This window comes from Solanum lycopersicum, chromosome 10 (assembly GCF_036512215.1).
Source record: "Solanum lycopersicum chromosome 10, SLM_r2.1".
In the NCBI taxonomy this organism is placed as follows: Eukaryota; Viridiplantae; Streptophyta; class Magnoliopsida; order Solanales; family Solanaceae; genus Solanum; species Solanum lycopersicum.
Genome location: NC_090809.1, coordinates 2528278 through 2541648, shown reverse-complemented (window position 1 = coordinate 2541648; position 13371 = coordinate 2528278). Strand labels below are relative to the sequence as shown.

General features: G+C 33.3%; 1 protein-coding gene across 1 annotated transcript; it reads right to left on the bottom strand.

Moving 5' to 3' along the window:
- Nucleotides 1-118: 118 nt before the first annotated feature.
- On the bottom strand, nt 119-2265 carry LOC101268615 (probable O-methyltransferase 3). Its single transcript, XM_004248135.5, has 2 exons — nt 1217-2265; nt 119-588 (listed from the first exon to the last, which is right to left on the bottom strand). Exons 1-2 carry the CDS (start codon nt 2000-2002, stop codon nt 286-288), a joined length of 1089 nt encoding a protein of 362 aa, XP_004248183.1. The 5' UTR covers nt 2003-2265; the 3' UTR covers nt 119-285.
- Nucleotides 2266-13371: the final 11106 nt, after the last annotated feature.

Sequence of the window (13371 nt, the reverse complement as noted above, 5' to 3'; positions counted from 1 at the left end):
ATAATCTTTAGCAACATCTTCTAATTATGTACATCAGTCTCAAGAGAAATATGTCTGCGATATTTACAAATTTATTCCTTTATCGAATCCAAAAAATAAAAATGAAGCAAGCAATACATAAGAAATTAAAAGTAGTTCAATTTCCATTCAAAGAAAATAAAAAAGTACATCAATCAAACACATAACCCCTCATTATTTCATATCAATTACATGACACACCATGTGATAAAAAAAAATAAATGCACACTCATGAGGATCAATTATTTTATCACAAACTCAAATTAATTAAGGATAAACCTCAATTAGTGACCTTAATCCAAGAATTGGAGTAACTTTATAGTCACTAAATCCAGCCTCAGAAAAGATTTTAGCCCATCCTCTTTCAGATCTCTCTCTTCCAGTAACCAAAACCATCATTAACATATCAAAGAAAATTTGAGTTTCAATTGATTCATCATCTCCAATTTTATTATCAACCATCATGTCAATAATTATCACCTTTCCACCTTTTTCCTTGCTGGGTATCGCTTCTTTACATTTCTTTAGTATTTTCACACTTTCTTCGTCACTCCAATCATGTAATATCCACTGCAAATGATTCATATCATATGATATGAATTTAGATTGATCGAATAAGTGAATTTTAAATGTCTAAAATTATACTTTTATCTCAATGAAAAATATTTTTAAAAAATATATAATATGTACTAGAAGAATTTGACTTTATTTATAAAATAATATTGTGATCAATATACATGAAGTAGACTTGATTCTTTAATCTCTTATTCTTGAAGAAAATAATAGAAGAATAGCTCAACTTTTCAACTAGAGCAATAATGAAATCATTATAAAGTTTTCTATAAAACCAATTTTTCATTATATGGTATGTTATCTCTGTAATAACATTTTACTGTAACAATATAGAATTGACAATTCGAAAAATGATGTCGTTGTAAAGAGATTTTTTTTTCGTGAAACTGATTTCTTTTGCTATGTTATATCGTACGTTCTTTATAGTATCCAAAATTATCTACACAACAATATCATATTATAAAGAGATTTGACTGATTTCTCTTGCTATGTTATATCGTACGTTCTCTATAGTATCCAAAACTATCTAAACAACAATATCATATTATAAAGAGATTTGACTGTATCACTCAACTATAGGCTATACGTATAACTCAAATCCGAAAAAAAAAAGTAGTGAAATTACCTTGAGTAGAAGAGCCTCAGCATGAGGAATGGACACAAAGAAATCCCCACCAACATAAGTCAAGTTATCACTTCCTTCAAGTCCTTCAACTACATGAGGCAAATCAAACACAGTACATTGCAAATTAGGAAAAGTTTTAGCAATTGTTTTAGCCACAGTCCCAGTACCACCACCAACATCAACAATAGAATTTAATCCTTCAAAAACATCTTTTGAGTATTTCATCACAACACTCATAACCAACTTAGCATCACTAGCCATTGCATCATTGAAAAAATGATTCAACCTAGGTTCATGTCCAGCATAATCCCAAAATGTTCTCCCATGTGCAACCTCAAATGCTGTTGGCTCATCACTAGTAAACCACTCACTTACATGATGCCATGGCTTTACTAAAATTGGATCCAACATTGCTAGTAAAAAAGGTGTAACTGTTAACGGCTCGTCTTTCAATAAAAGAAGAGCTGGAGGGGCCAGGACGTAGCCCCCCTCTCCTGACCCTGATTCTGACCCTGATCCTGATACTGACTTGAGGAAAAATCCTGAGTGGACCAAAATTCGCATGAGACGTCGAAGGTGAGTGATTTTGGAGTGGTTGATTGATAGGGCATTGGCTAATTCATCAAGTGTCATAGGTTTGCCATGTTTGTGGATTATGTCTGGGATGTTTAATTGAATTGCTGATTTGAGTGACATGGAATTTATGAAACTAAATATATGGTTCCATATGTGAGTTTGAGCATGAAGAATTTCAGTCTCATGTTCACCAACAATTGGCACAACCATTTTAATAAAATTGTAATAAACTTTTTTTTTTTTGTTTTGGTTTTTGATTGATATGCAATTTCTCTATAGACTTTTGATCAATTTATAGATAGTGAAAGGATGGAGTAATTAATTGTATACAAAAAAATAATAATAATAATGAGATAGTCATGTTATCATGAGATACACGATAGTGCTTTGTAAAATTATTTTATTTGAAATCCAAGCAAGTGGTACTTTGGATTATTTTATACCAAATTCAATTGGCATAAAGTTTTAAGAATGTTTTGTTAAAATAAAAAAAGATTATAGATATATAGAGTTGTAATATAGGAACTATTTCGATTTCGATTTCTATCAAGTTAACAATTATTAATTTAGAAGAACTCGAAAAAAAAGTGATTGATTCACAAAACAATTACAAAAACTTTGAATCTAAATTCAAACATGAAATTGAAAGACATATGCTCACTATAATGAATGAGGTTGCTCCTCTTTTAATTAGAAATTTCAGATCGAGTTCTGAATATAAAAAAAAAATCGTTAATAAAGAGTACTACCTCTTGAATGAGGCTCTACCTGACATCAATCTAATTTAATCGAACTCTAATATTAATATCAAATATTAAATACAAAATCAAATTTTTATCGAACTCTGTTACCTCTGCCCCACCCACCTTGTTTTCTCATTTATTGTGTATAATATAATAATACTTGCTTTTGTATGTTCCTCAGTTAAAAAACACATGGGCCATGACCACTAATATATCAATTCTTTTATTTGATTCGTTATCTTATCTAGATAATGAGGATTGAATTTATTTTTGTGATTGAATTTTTAGAATTCAATAAATATATTACGATAATTATTTAAATGTCTAGTAGAAATATCCTCAAATAAAACGTCTAAATGAAAAATTATAACACTTTTAAAGGAAAATTTAACAAATTCAATTATGTCACTACATTTTACAAATTAATGTAAGAAATTATAACCAACAAATAAATAAACCTTAGTGTATTTTCAAGAAAATGATAAGTGCCTTTACAAGTAAAGACATGTGCCTTTTTCAAAAAAGAAAAAAAACGAATGGATAGAAATAAAAGAGAAATTATTACTTTAAAAAAATCAATCAGATTTTTTTCCCTTTTATAGCCATCACTCCATTTAAAACCTAATAAACGTTTTTAATAAAAGTGAACTCGTATTAAAGATTGAACTAAGTGAGAGTATTTGATAAGTAAGTAAAACCGTCACGTGTAATTAATAGATCATAATTTGTCATGTCACGACCCAAACTGGGTTGCGACTGGCACCCGCACTTACCCTCCTATGTGAGCGAACCAACCAATCTAACCTTAACATTTCAATATAATATCAACAGAAAGTAATGCGGAAGACTTAAACTCATTAAATAAAGACCAATTCATTAACTTCTAAAATTCAACATCTATTATTCCCCAAAATCTGGAAGTCATCACCACAAGAACATCTACGATCAAATGACTAAACTAAGAGTATTCTAAAAGCTAAAAATACATAAGAAGCTAGTCCATGCCGGAAGTTCAAGGCATCAAGACTTGAAGAAGAAGATCCAGTCCAAGCTAGAAGCATTAGTTCACCCTGAATTTCCGATGTAGTAAGACTGACTTGAATTACTGTTGAGTTGAAGACGATGGCACGTTTGCTGCACTCCACAAATAAACAAGAAGAAAACATAAAAGTAAGGATCAGTACAAAACACGGGTACTGAGTAGATATCATCGGCCAACTCAAAATAGAAATCAATATATACCAAGTAATATCATAAAATCAACTATGATACTCAACATGTAGCAACAACAAATACTATATCATTAACAATTACCGTCAAGTTCACACATGAGGACTCAAGCCTCAATACCATACTCATTTGGGAATCATGTTCATTAGATTGAGTATATTAACATCTTTCAAGATTCATTATCTTTATTTCTCTTGTGTCGGTACGTGACACTCTGCTCCCTCATATTCATTAATCCTCTTGTGTCGGTACGTGACACTCCGATCCCCTAAATCTACGTGTCGGTTCGTGACACCCGATCCCCTAAATCTACGTGTCGGTTCGTGACACCCGATCCCCTAAATCTACGTGTCAGTTCGTGACACCCGATCCTCTAAATCTACGTGTCGGTTCGTGACACCCGATCCCCTAAATCTATGTGTTGGTTCGTGACACCCGATCCCCTAAATCTACGTGTCGGTTCGTGACACCCGATCCCCTAATACTACGTGTCGGTTCGTGACACCCGATCCCCTAATACTACGTGTCGGTTCGTGACACCCGATCCCCTAATACTACGTGTTGGTTCGTGACACCCGATCCCCTAATACTACGTGTCGGTTCGTGACACCCGATCCCCTAATTTCCTTTCATCAATTCATCAAGCCTTCTTTCTTACCAAGGCATCATCAATCTCATTACTTTAGTTCATCAAGCCTTCTCCCTTACCAAGGCATCATCATTAAAAAGAGATTAGGTTTTTATCAAGATTTGGGATTCAATAACTTCATCATGCTTAATATAATCACAATTATATAATCACGTTCATGCATGCATACAATTAAGCACATAGCAGGGTTTACAATACTACCAATACATATCATTCTCTATTAAGAGTTTACTATGAAAGCATGAAAACCATAACCTACCTCCACCGAAGATTAGTGATCAAGCAAGCAAATTTTCTCCAAAGCTTTGTGTTTCCCCTTCTCGGTCGTCTCTCTCTCTATCGATTCCCTTCTCTCTCTTTCTGTTCTTTTTTTTTCTTATTCCAATCCTCTTTCTTTTACCCTAATTAGTATATAATTAAGAATAAAAGATGGCAATAATGCCCCACTAATTAACTTAAGGTTACCTCTTTTAACCCCCAAGTAATTAGACTTATTAACATTAACCCACTAACTTTATAATTAAGGCAAGAATAGTCAAAAACGTCCCTTAAAACGTATCAAGAAATCCGACCCCGACTGGGATTGCGCAGTCTGTGATGGACCGTCGCGCCTGCGACGGTCCGTCCTGCTGCCCGTCACAGAGTTCAGAGACTCAATTTCTCTGAAGGGTCTGTGACGGTCCGTTACACCTGTGACGGTCCTTCCTGCCATTCCATCACGAAGTTCAGAGAGTCGATTTCCAGTACCTAATTTCAGATTTTCTAAGTGTTTTGAAACGAGACCCTGCGACGGTCCGTCGTGCCCATGACGGTCCGTCATGGGGTCCGTCGTTTCTGCCAGTTTTTCCAGAATTGAAGTCTGCTGCTCAAAACGACTAAACAGGTCCTTACATGTCACGACCCAAATCGGGCCGCGACTGGCACCCACACTTACCCTCTTGTGTGAGCGAACCAACCAATCTAAACCTTAACATTTCAATATAATATCAACAAAAAGTAATGCGGAAGACTTAAACTCGTTAAATAAAATCAATTCATTAACTTCTAAAACTCAACATCTATTATTCCCCAAAATCTGGAAGTCATCACCACAAGAACATCTATGATCAAATTACTAAACGAAGAGTATTCTAAAAGCTAAAACAAGTAAAAGCTAGTCCATGCCGGAACTTCAAGGCATCAAGACATGAGGAAGAAGATCAAGTCCAAGCTAGAAGCATTAGCTCACCCTGAAGATCTGATGTGACGAAGACTGGCTAGAGTTACGGTTGAGTTGAAGATGACGGCACGTTTGCTGCACTCCACAAATAAACAAGAAGAAAATATAAAAGTAGGGGGTCAGTACAAACACAGGTACTGAGTAGATATCATCGGTCAACTCAAAATAGAAATCAATATATATCAAGTAATATCATAAAATCAACGATGATACTCAACATGTAGCATTTACAATTACCATAACCCTTGGTTACAACACCAAGCTCATCAATGAGGACTCACGCCTCCTCATCATACTCATTTGGGATTTAGGTGCATTAGATTGAGTACATTAACATCTTTCAAGATTCATTATCTTTATTCCTCTTGTGTCGGTACGTGACATTCCGCTCCTCATATACTATCCTGGTGTCGGAACGTGACACTCCGATCCTCATATACTATCCTGGTACCGAAACGTGGCACCCGATCCATATTCTATCCTGGTGTCAGAACGTGACACTCCGATCCTCATATACTATCCTGGTACCGGAACGTGGCACCCGATCCATATTCTATCCTGGTGTCGGAACGTGACACTCCGATCCTCATATACTATCCTGGTACCGGAACGTGGCACCCGATCCTCATATTCTATCCTGGTACCGGAACGTGGCACCCGATCCTCATATACTATCCTGGTACCGGAACGTGGCACCCGATCCATATTCTATCCTGGTGTCGGAACGTGACACTCCGATCCTCATATACTATCCTGGTACCGGAACGTGGCACCCGATCCCCTAATCTCCTTCTATCAATTCATCAAGCCTTCTTTCTTACCAAGGCATCATCAATCTCATTATTTTAGTTCATCACGCCTTCTTTTAAACCAAGGCCTCATCATTAACAAAGAGATTAGGGTTTTTCAAGATTTGGGATTCAATAACTTCATCATGCTTATATAATCACAATTAGATAATTATATTCATGCAAGCATACAATTAAGCACATAGCGGGGTTTACAATATTATCAATACATATCATTCGCTATTAAGAGTTTACTACGAATATCGTAAGAGAAACCATAACCTACCTCCACCGAAGACTAGTGATCAAGCAAGCAAATTCCCAAAGCTTTGTTCTTCTTCTCTCCCTGTTCATTCGTTTTCTCCCTCTCTTGTGCTTTCAAATTTTCTTATTCAAACCCTCTTTCTTTTACCCTAATTAGCATATAATTAAGAATAAAAGGTGGCAATAATAACCCACTAATTAACTTAAGGTTACCTCTTTTAACCCCCAAGAAATTTAGTTATTAATATAAACCCACGAAATATATAATTATAGCAGGAATAACCCAAAACGCCCCTTTAAAACTTAACCAGAAATCCGACTCCGACTGGGATTACGCAACCTGTGATGGCCCGTCGCGCCTGCGACGGTCCGTCATGCAGGTTCGTCAAAGACTCGATTTCTTTAAGGAGTCTGTGACGGCCCGTCGTACCTACGACGGTCCGTCCTGCACTTCCGTCACGACGTTCAGAGAATCGTTCCCTGTACCAAATTCTCAAGAGTTAAAGTGTTTTGAAATGGTGGATCACGACGGTTCGTCGTGCCTGTGACGGTCCGTCCTGCAGGTCCGTCACAGAGTTCAGAGAGTCGATTTCCGCACCCAAATTTCAGAATTTCTAAGTGTTTTGGGACAAGACACCCTTGACGGTCCGTCGCGCCCATGACGTTCCGTCGTGGGTTCCGTCGTCTCAGCCTGTTTTTCCAGAAATAAAATCTGCTGCTCAAAACGACTAAACAGGTCGTTACATAATTTCAAGTCATACAAGTAATCAGATAAAGTACATTATATTTCTTAAGGTACGATCGTTCCCTTTCATGTATTTTTTTAGTGCGATTTATTTTATTATTAGATTGTCCTTTAATTAATATAAAGAATTACTTATCTTTCTTGTAATCTATCACAGCTCTGATTAGGATCTCGTTAAGGGTTAAGCGAATGTTTAAAATTAAATTATTTTTGAAATATATTATCTAAACTTGTCACGTGTAATTAATAGGTCACAATTTCAAGTCATACAAGCAACCAGATGATGAAGTACATCATATTTCTTAAGGTACGATCCTTCCATTTCCTATATTTTTTTAGTGTAATTTGTTTTATTATTAAATTGTCCTTTAATTAAGGGATAATGCCCAAGTACCCCCTTAATCTATGCCCGAAATCTCAGAGACACACTTATACTATACTAAGGTCCTATTACCCCCCTGAACTTATTTTATTAATAATTTTTTACCCCTTTTTAGCTTACGTGGCACTATCTTGTGGGTTCAACGATGGTTGACTTTTTTTTTTGAACTAGTGCCACGTAGGCTAAAAGGGGTAGAAAATTGCATATAAAATAAGTTCAGGAGGGTAATAGGACCTTGGTATAGTATAAGTGTGTCTCTGAGATTTCGGGCATAGGTTAAGGGGGTACTCGGGTATTTTCCCTTTAATTAATATAAAGAATTACTTATCTTTCTTGTAATCTATCACAGCACTGATTAGCATTTCATTAAAAGTTAAATCAAAAGTTTAAAATTAAATTATTTTTTAAATATATTATCTAAATATGGAAAATATTTTTAAAAAAAATATCAGATGTCACAAATGACATCACATTGCTCTTATAATATTTGGAAATTAGATTTTTACATAATCAAATATGTAGTGCCTGTTTTTTTTTATTCTCAAATATCTTGATGCTTATACAATTTGGATCTCATGTGAATGAAAAAAGATATGCATGGACCAAATCTGAGAAAATGACTAAAATAATATTTAATAAAAGGGGTTAGATTATTTTAGTTCTTTGGTATGCTATGTACCAAAATGATTTTTAATGTATAAAAAATGATTTTTGTAATTTTTTATGTATCAAATAATTATAGTTTTTAGTGTAAGAAATAAGTAATCATTTTAATATAAATAAATATGAAATAGGAAAGTTAATATTACATGCCTAATTAATTATGTTTAAGCACACTTTATGGTGATCAATTACTCATGTTACCCTAATCAATTTAAAATTCCTTTTACATGATTCTAGGAGCGATATTTTGTGATTTACGATATTTTGTGATTTGTATAAACTTAAAGTATTAATATATTGAGGTACAAGTACTTGTAAAAACACAATGTATTAATTTTGCTATCTTTAATATGATACGAAGAAATATCAATTTTACAAAAAAACTAAAATAACCATTTTTTATCGATTAAAACCTATCTCGATTACTTGTTAATAAAGGATTAAAATATTCTGATCCTATAAGGATCATTCTGATCATTTTATCGACCATATCCCATATATTTAGCACGAATGGAACTAATAATAATAAGAATGTTAATAATTGAGATAGTGTTATATTATTGTGTATATAAAATAAATCATAATATATTTGGCTTTTATTAACTCCAACTAATGTGATGGTACAGGAAAAATATTTTAAAAGAGAATATTCCCTTTTAAAATATTGATATCATGCTTTTGTAATGTCTTAAAATTATCATATTTTATTAGCTATTTGTCTATGTTTAATGTGTGAAAACTAATTAGGCCGGTGATTTTTGATAAGTCTTTCTGAATTGAAAAAGCAAAAAATGACTTTATTCATGCTGAGAAAAAAAAAACATGTGTAGAATGGATCGTTCATGGTCAATTCCAGTATTTTAAATGGTAGGGACATAAAGGGAACGTTTTACATAGCATAGGTTGAGATGTAAACCTCGAGATCTGGAGCGTAAGTACTATGAATTTTTAAGTTTTTAGTTTACAATATAGTGTAATAATATAATATACAAAATTATAAAAGTTCATGTAGTTTGAAATAATTAGAAAAATGATAAAAGGAACTCATAGAGAAAAATCATCGTTATATATACGAGTATAAATAATATAATATCTTAATTTTCTAATAATAAAAGAATCATTATTCGTTTTTTTTTATCATACCATAACTCTAAAAGAAAATAATCAATAACACTTGCTAGTATTATGTTAAAAACATTACTCAGAATAAAAAAAAAATGACTTTCAAATAGCTAATAAAATATGATAGTTCTAAGACATGACAAAACCACGAGACGAATAATAATTTAAAATGTAAAATTTCTCTACGTGTTAAAAAATAAATGTTACGTAATATATATCACCTTCAGAGTGTTACGAATAGTAATGGTGCAATACTACAACTTGAGTTTGAGTTAGTAAAGATGCAATACGCATCTTGAATTTGAGTTACTCTCAATCTTCTTATCTCTCTATATGTTAAAAAATTGTTAAGTGTCATTCATTTATTCAAGAATTACGAGGATCAACAATGTTAACAAAAAATTTTAATACTTAATTTATGTAAGATATGTTAGCCGAGCCTCGAGCTTTGGCTGTTACGTATGCTTATGGCGTATAGTCGGGCGCTTATGATGTAAATCTTACATTACTAAGCCTCACACTAGAGTCTCGAGGAGTTTTCCTAAAGCCCCGCTCGAAATGAGCCACGAAACAAGTTTCAACAATCTTTTAGAACACTAATCGAGCCCGTCAAAATTATTGAATTTAATAATATTTAATTATAATTCAATAATTACTTAATAAATGGATCCCAATTAATTTTGGAAGGAAGCTTATTAGTTTACAAAAGAAACGTAATTCTTTCTCTTTTGATTCAAAATCGGCAACGGATCGAAATAGCTAGGATTTCCAGAAGAAGATGTCATTCGTTTGATAAAAAATAAAAAGGAATATCAAAAATTTTAGTGGCTAAAGCTGCAAAGAAGTTTTCAACGAATCTACTTAATATAAATTTTCTTTTTGGTCAGATCTACTCAATATAATAATAAATAGTATACATAGTTTCTTAGGAATAAGTCAGAAAAAAAAACAATCTAATTTCATTAATATACACCTAATTTTGATTCGTATACATTCAATATTCATTGGTTCGATTAATTCTATAAAAAAGATGGGGAACTAATAATATTAGTTGCACGTGTTTAAGAGGATTGTGCATTTTTTATATTATATTAAAGTTTGTTATTATTTTATACGAAAAATCGTACGTTCTAATAATAATATGGCTAGGCTCTTGCTCTCTTAGATAAGATTATTTGAAGAAAAAAAATATTGAAAATTTATAAAATCATTATCAATATAAAAGAGTAATTAAAATGATCATGATGGTTATGAAAAATTTAAAAATTATTTATACATAATAAACTAATTAAAAAATTATACAAGATAATTTAATAATCAATCAAACTGTATTATTGACACATTATATTGCATCAACATTCCCAAGAACATTTTAATACACTTATCAACAACACCAACCCACATACTAACTTTACTACCCTTAAATGTACACATTATGACATTTCAACGTGACCCAAAATACTTAATAAACCATCAAAAAATTGTGATGCACTTAATATGGTTACTTCTCAATTCTCATTTAATCAGAAGTTTCGAATTTAAATTTTGAATATGTAATTTCTTTAGTACAAAGCTTTTTCGTTCGAATAAGACCCTATGCAATACAAATCTTAGTATAGGTAGGCTTCAGATTTCAATATAGTTATTAAACACCATATGAAAGAAACACGTAAAAGAACATAACATCCAACTATCAGAAAAAATTCCCAACTAACAAAAGGAGCACCAAAATAAGATTTTTCACGTGCAATATTTAATATTCTTTTCAAAAAGGAAAAATCCTTTTGGCCAGAAAAGTTTGGCCATAATTTGGCGAGAATGATAAAATTGTTGTAAAGAAAGCTCAGAATATAAGAAGAAAAAGACAAGAAGTATAAGATAGAGGAGATAATTTTCTTATTCAAGTATCTATTACAAAAGGTGAATGATATCTCTATTTATAGAGTTGAGATATCACCCCAAAGGCCCCCATGATAAATGTCCAATTAGTAGGTACATAGTTATCCAAATGATTCTTATCACCTTGGGAACATGTATACATGAATACAATTAAGTCTTGAGTAAATCTAAAGGACAATCCACACAATTCAATGGATTTATAACACTATGTCCATCGATTATGTGCCTCGTTAAAACCTTACTAGGAAAAACCCAGTGGGAAAAAGCCTAGTGAAGGAAAAAGAGTACACATATCTCATAATACGCTTTGAATGTTGCCTCATTAAAAACCTTACCAGGAAAACCCAACTTGGGACAAAACCATAGTTAAGGAAAAGAGTACAACGCGTATTTCACTCCCCCTGATGAAAACTTTACTTGATATCTCGGAGACGGCGCATTCCAATCTTGTATCTCAACTTCTCAAATGTTGATGTTGGCAATGCCTTAGTGAATAAATCAGCAAGATTATCACTTGAACGAATTTGTTGAACTTCTATCTCACCATTTTGTTGAAGATCATGCGTGAAAAAGAACTTTGGTGAGATATGCTTTGTCCGGTCTCCTTTGATGTATCCTCCTTTCAATTGAGCTATACATGCAGCATTATCTTCGTACATTGTGGTTGGTAAATTCTTTTTCAAAGAAAAACCACACATTTTCTGAATATGATGGGTCATTGATCTCAACCAGACGCACTCTCGACTTGCTTCATGGATGGCTATTATTTCTGCATGATTTGAAGAAGTGGCTACCAATGTTTGCTTCATTGATCGCCAAGATATTGCCGTGTCTCCACATGTAAACAAATAGCCTGTTTGTGATCGAGCTTTATGCGGATCTGATAAATACCCTGCATCTACGTAACCAATCAGTTCTGATTTGGATTCATTGGAATAGAATAAACCCATGTCCATGGTCCCTCGAAGATATCGAAGTATGTGTTTAACACCATTCCAATGTCTTTTTGTTGGGGAGGAACTGAATCTTGCCAGTAGACTTACTGCAAAACAGATATCTGGTCGAGTATTGTTAGCAAGGTACATTAGTGCCCCGATCGCACTAAGATAAGGAGTTTCATCACCAAGAAGCTCTTCATCATTCTCTTGAGGTCGAAATGGATCTGTATTGATGTCAAGAGATCTTACCACCATTGGAGTACTCAATGGATGTGAGTTATCCATGTAAAAACCCTTTATTATCTTTTCTGTGTACGTTGATTAATGAACAAGTATTCCATTTGACAAATTCTCAATCTGTAGACCAAGACAAAATTTTGTCTTGCCGAGATCTTTCATTTCAAATTCTCTTTTCAGACACTCAACAACTTCTAAAAGCTCTTTACGAGTTCCAATGATGTTCAAATCATCAACATACACAGCTATTATTACAAATTCAGACCCCAACCGTTTAATGAAAATGCAGGGACAAATCGGGTCATTTTTGTACCCTTTCTTTAACAAATATTCACTCAAACGATTGTACCACATCCTTTCTGATTGTTTCAGTCCATACAGAGATTTCTGAAGCTTTATTGAACAAGTTTCTCTTGAATCTTTGTATGTTTCAGGCACTTTAAATGCTTCAGGAATTTTCATGAAAATGTTGTGGTCCAATGAGCCATATAGATAGGCTGTGACAACGTCCATTAGACGCATTTCAAGTTTTTCATGAACTGCCAGATTTATGAGATATCTAAAGGTGATTGCATCTATCACTTGAGAATATGTCTCCATATAATCAATGCCAGGTCTTTGAGAAAAACCTTGAGCAACGAGTCGGGTCTTATATCTCATGACTTCACCTTTCTCATTTCTTTTTCGTACAAAAACCCAT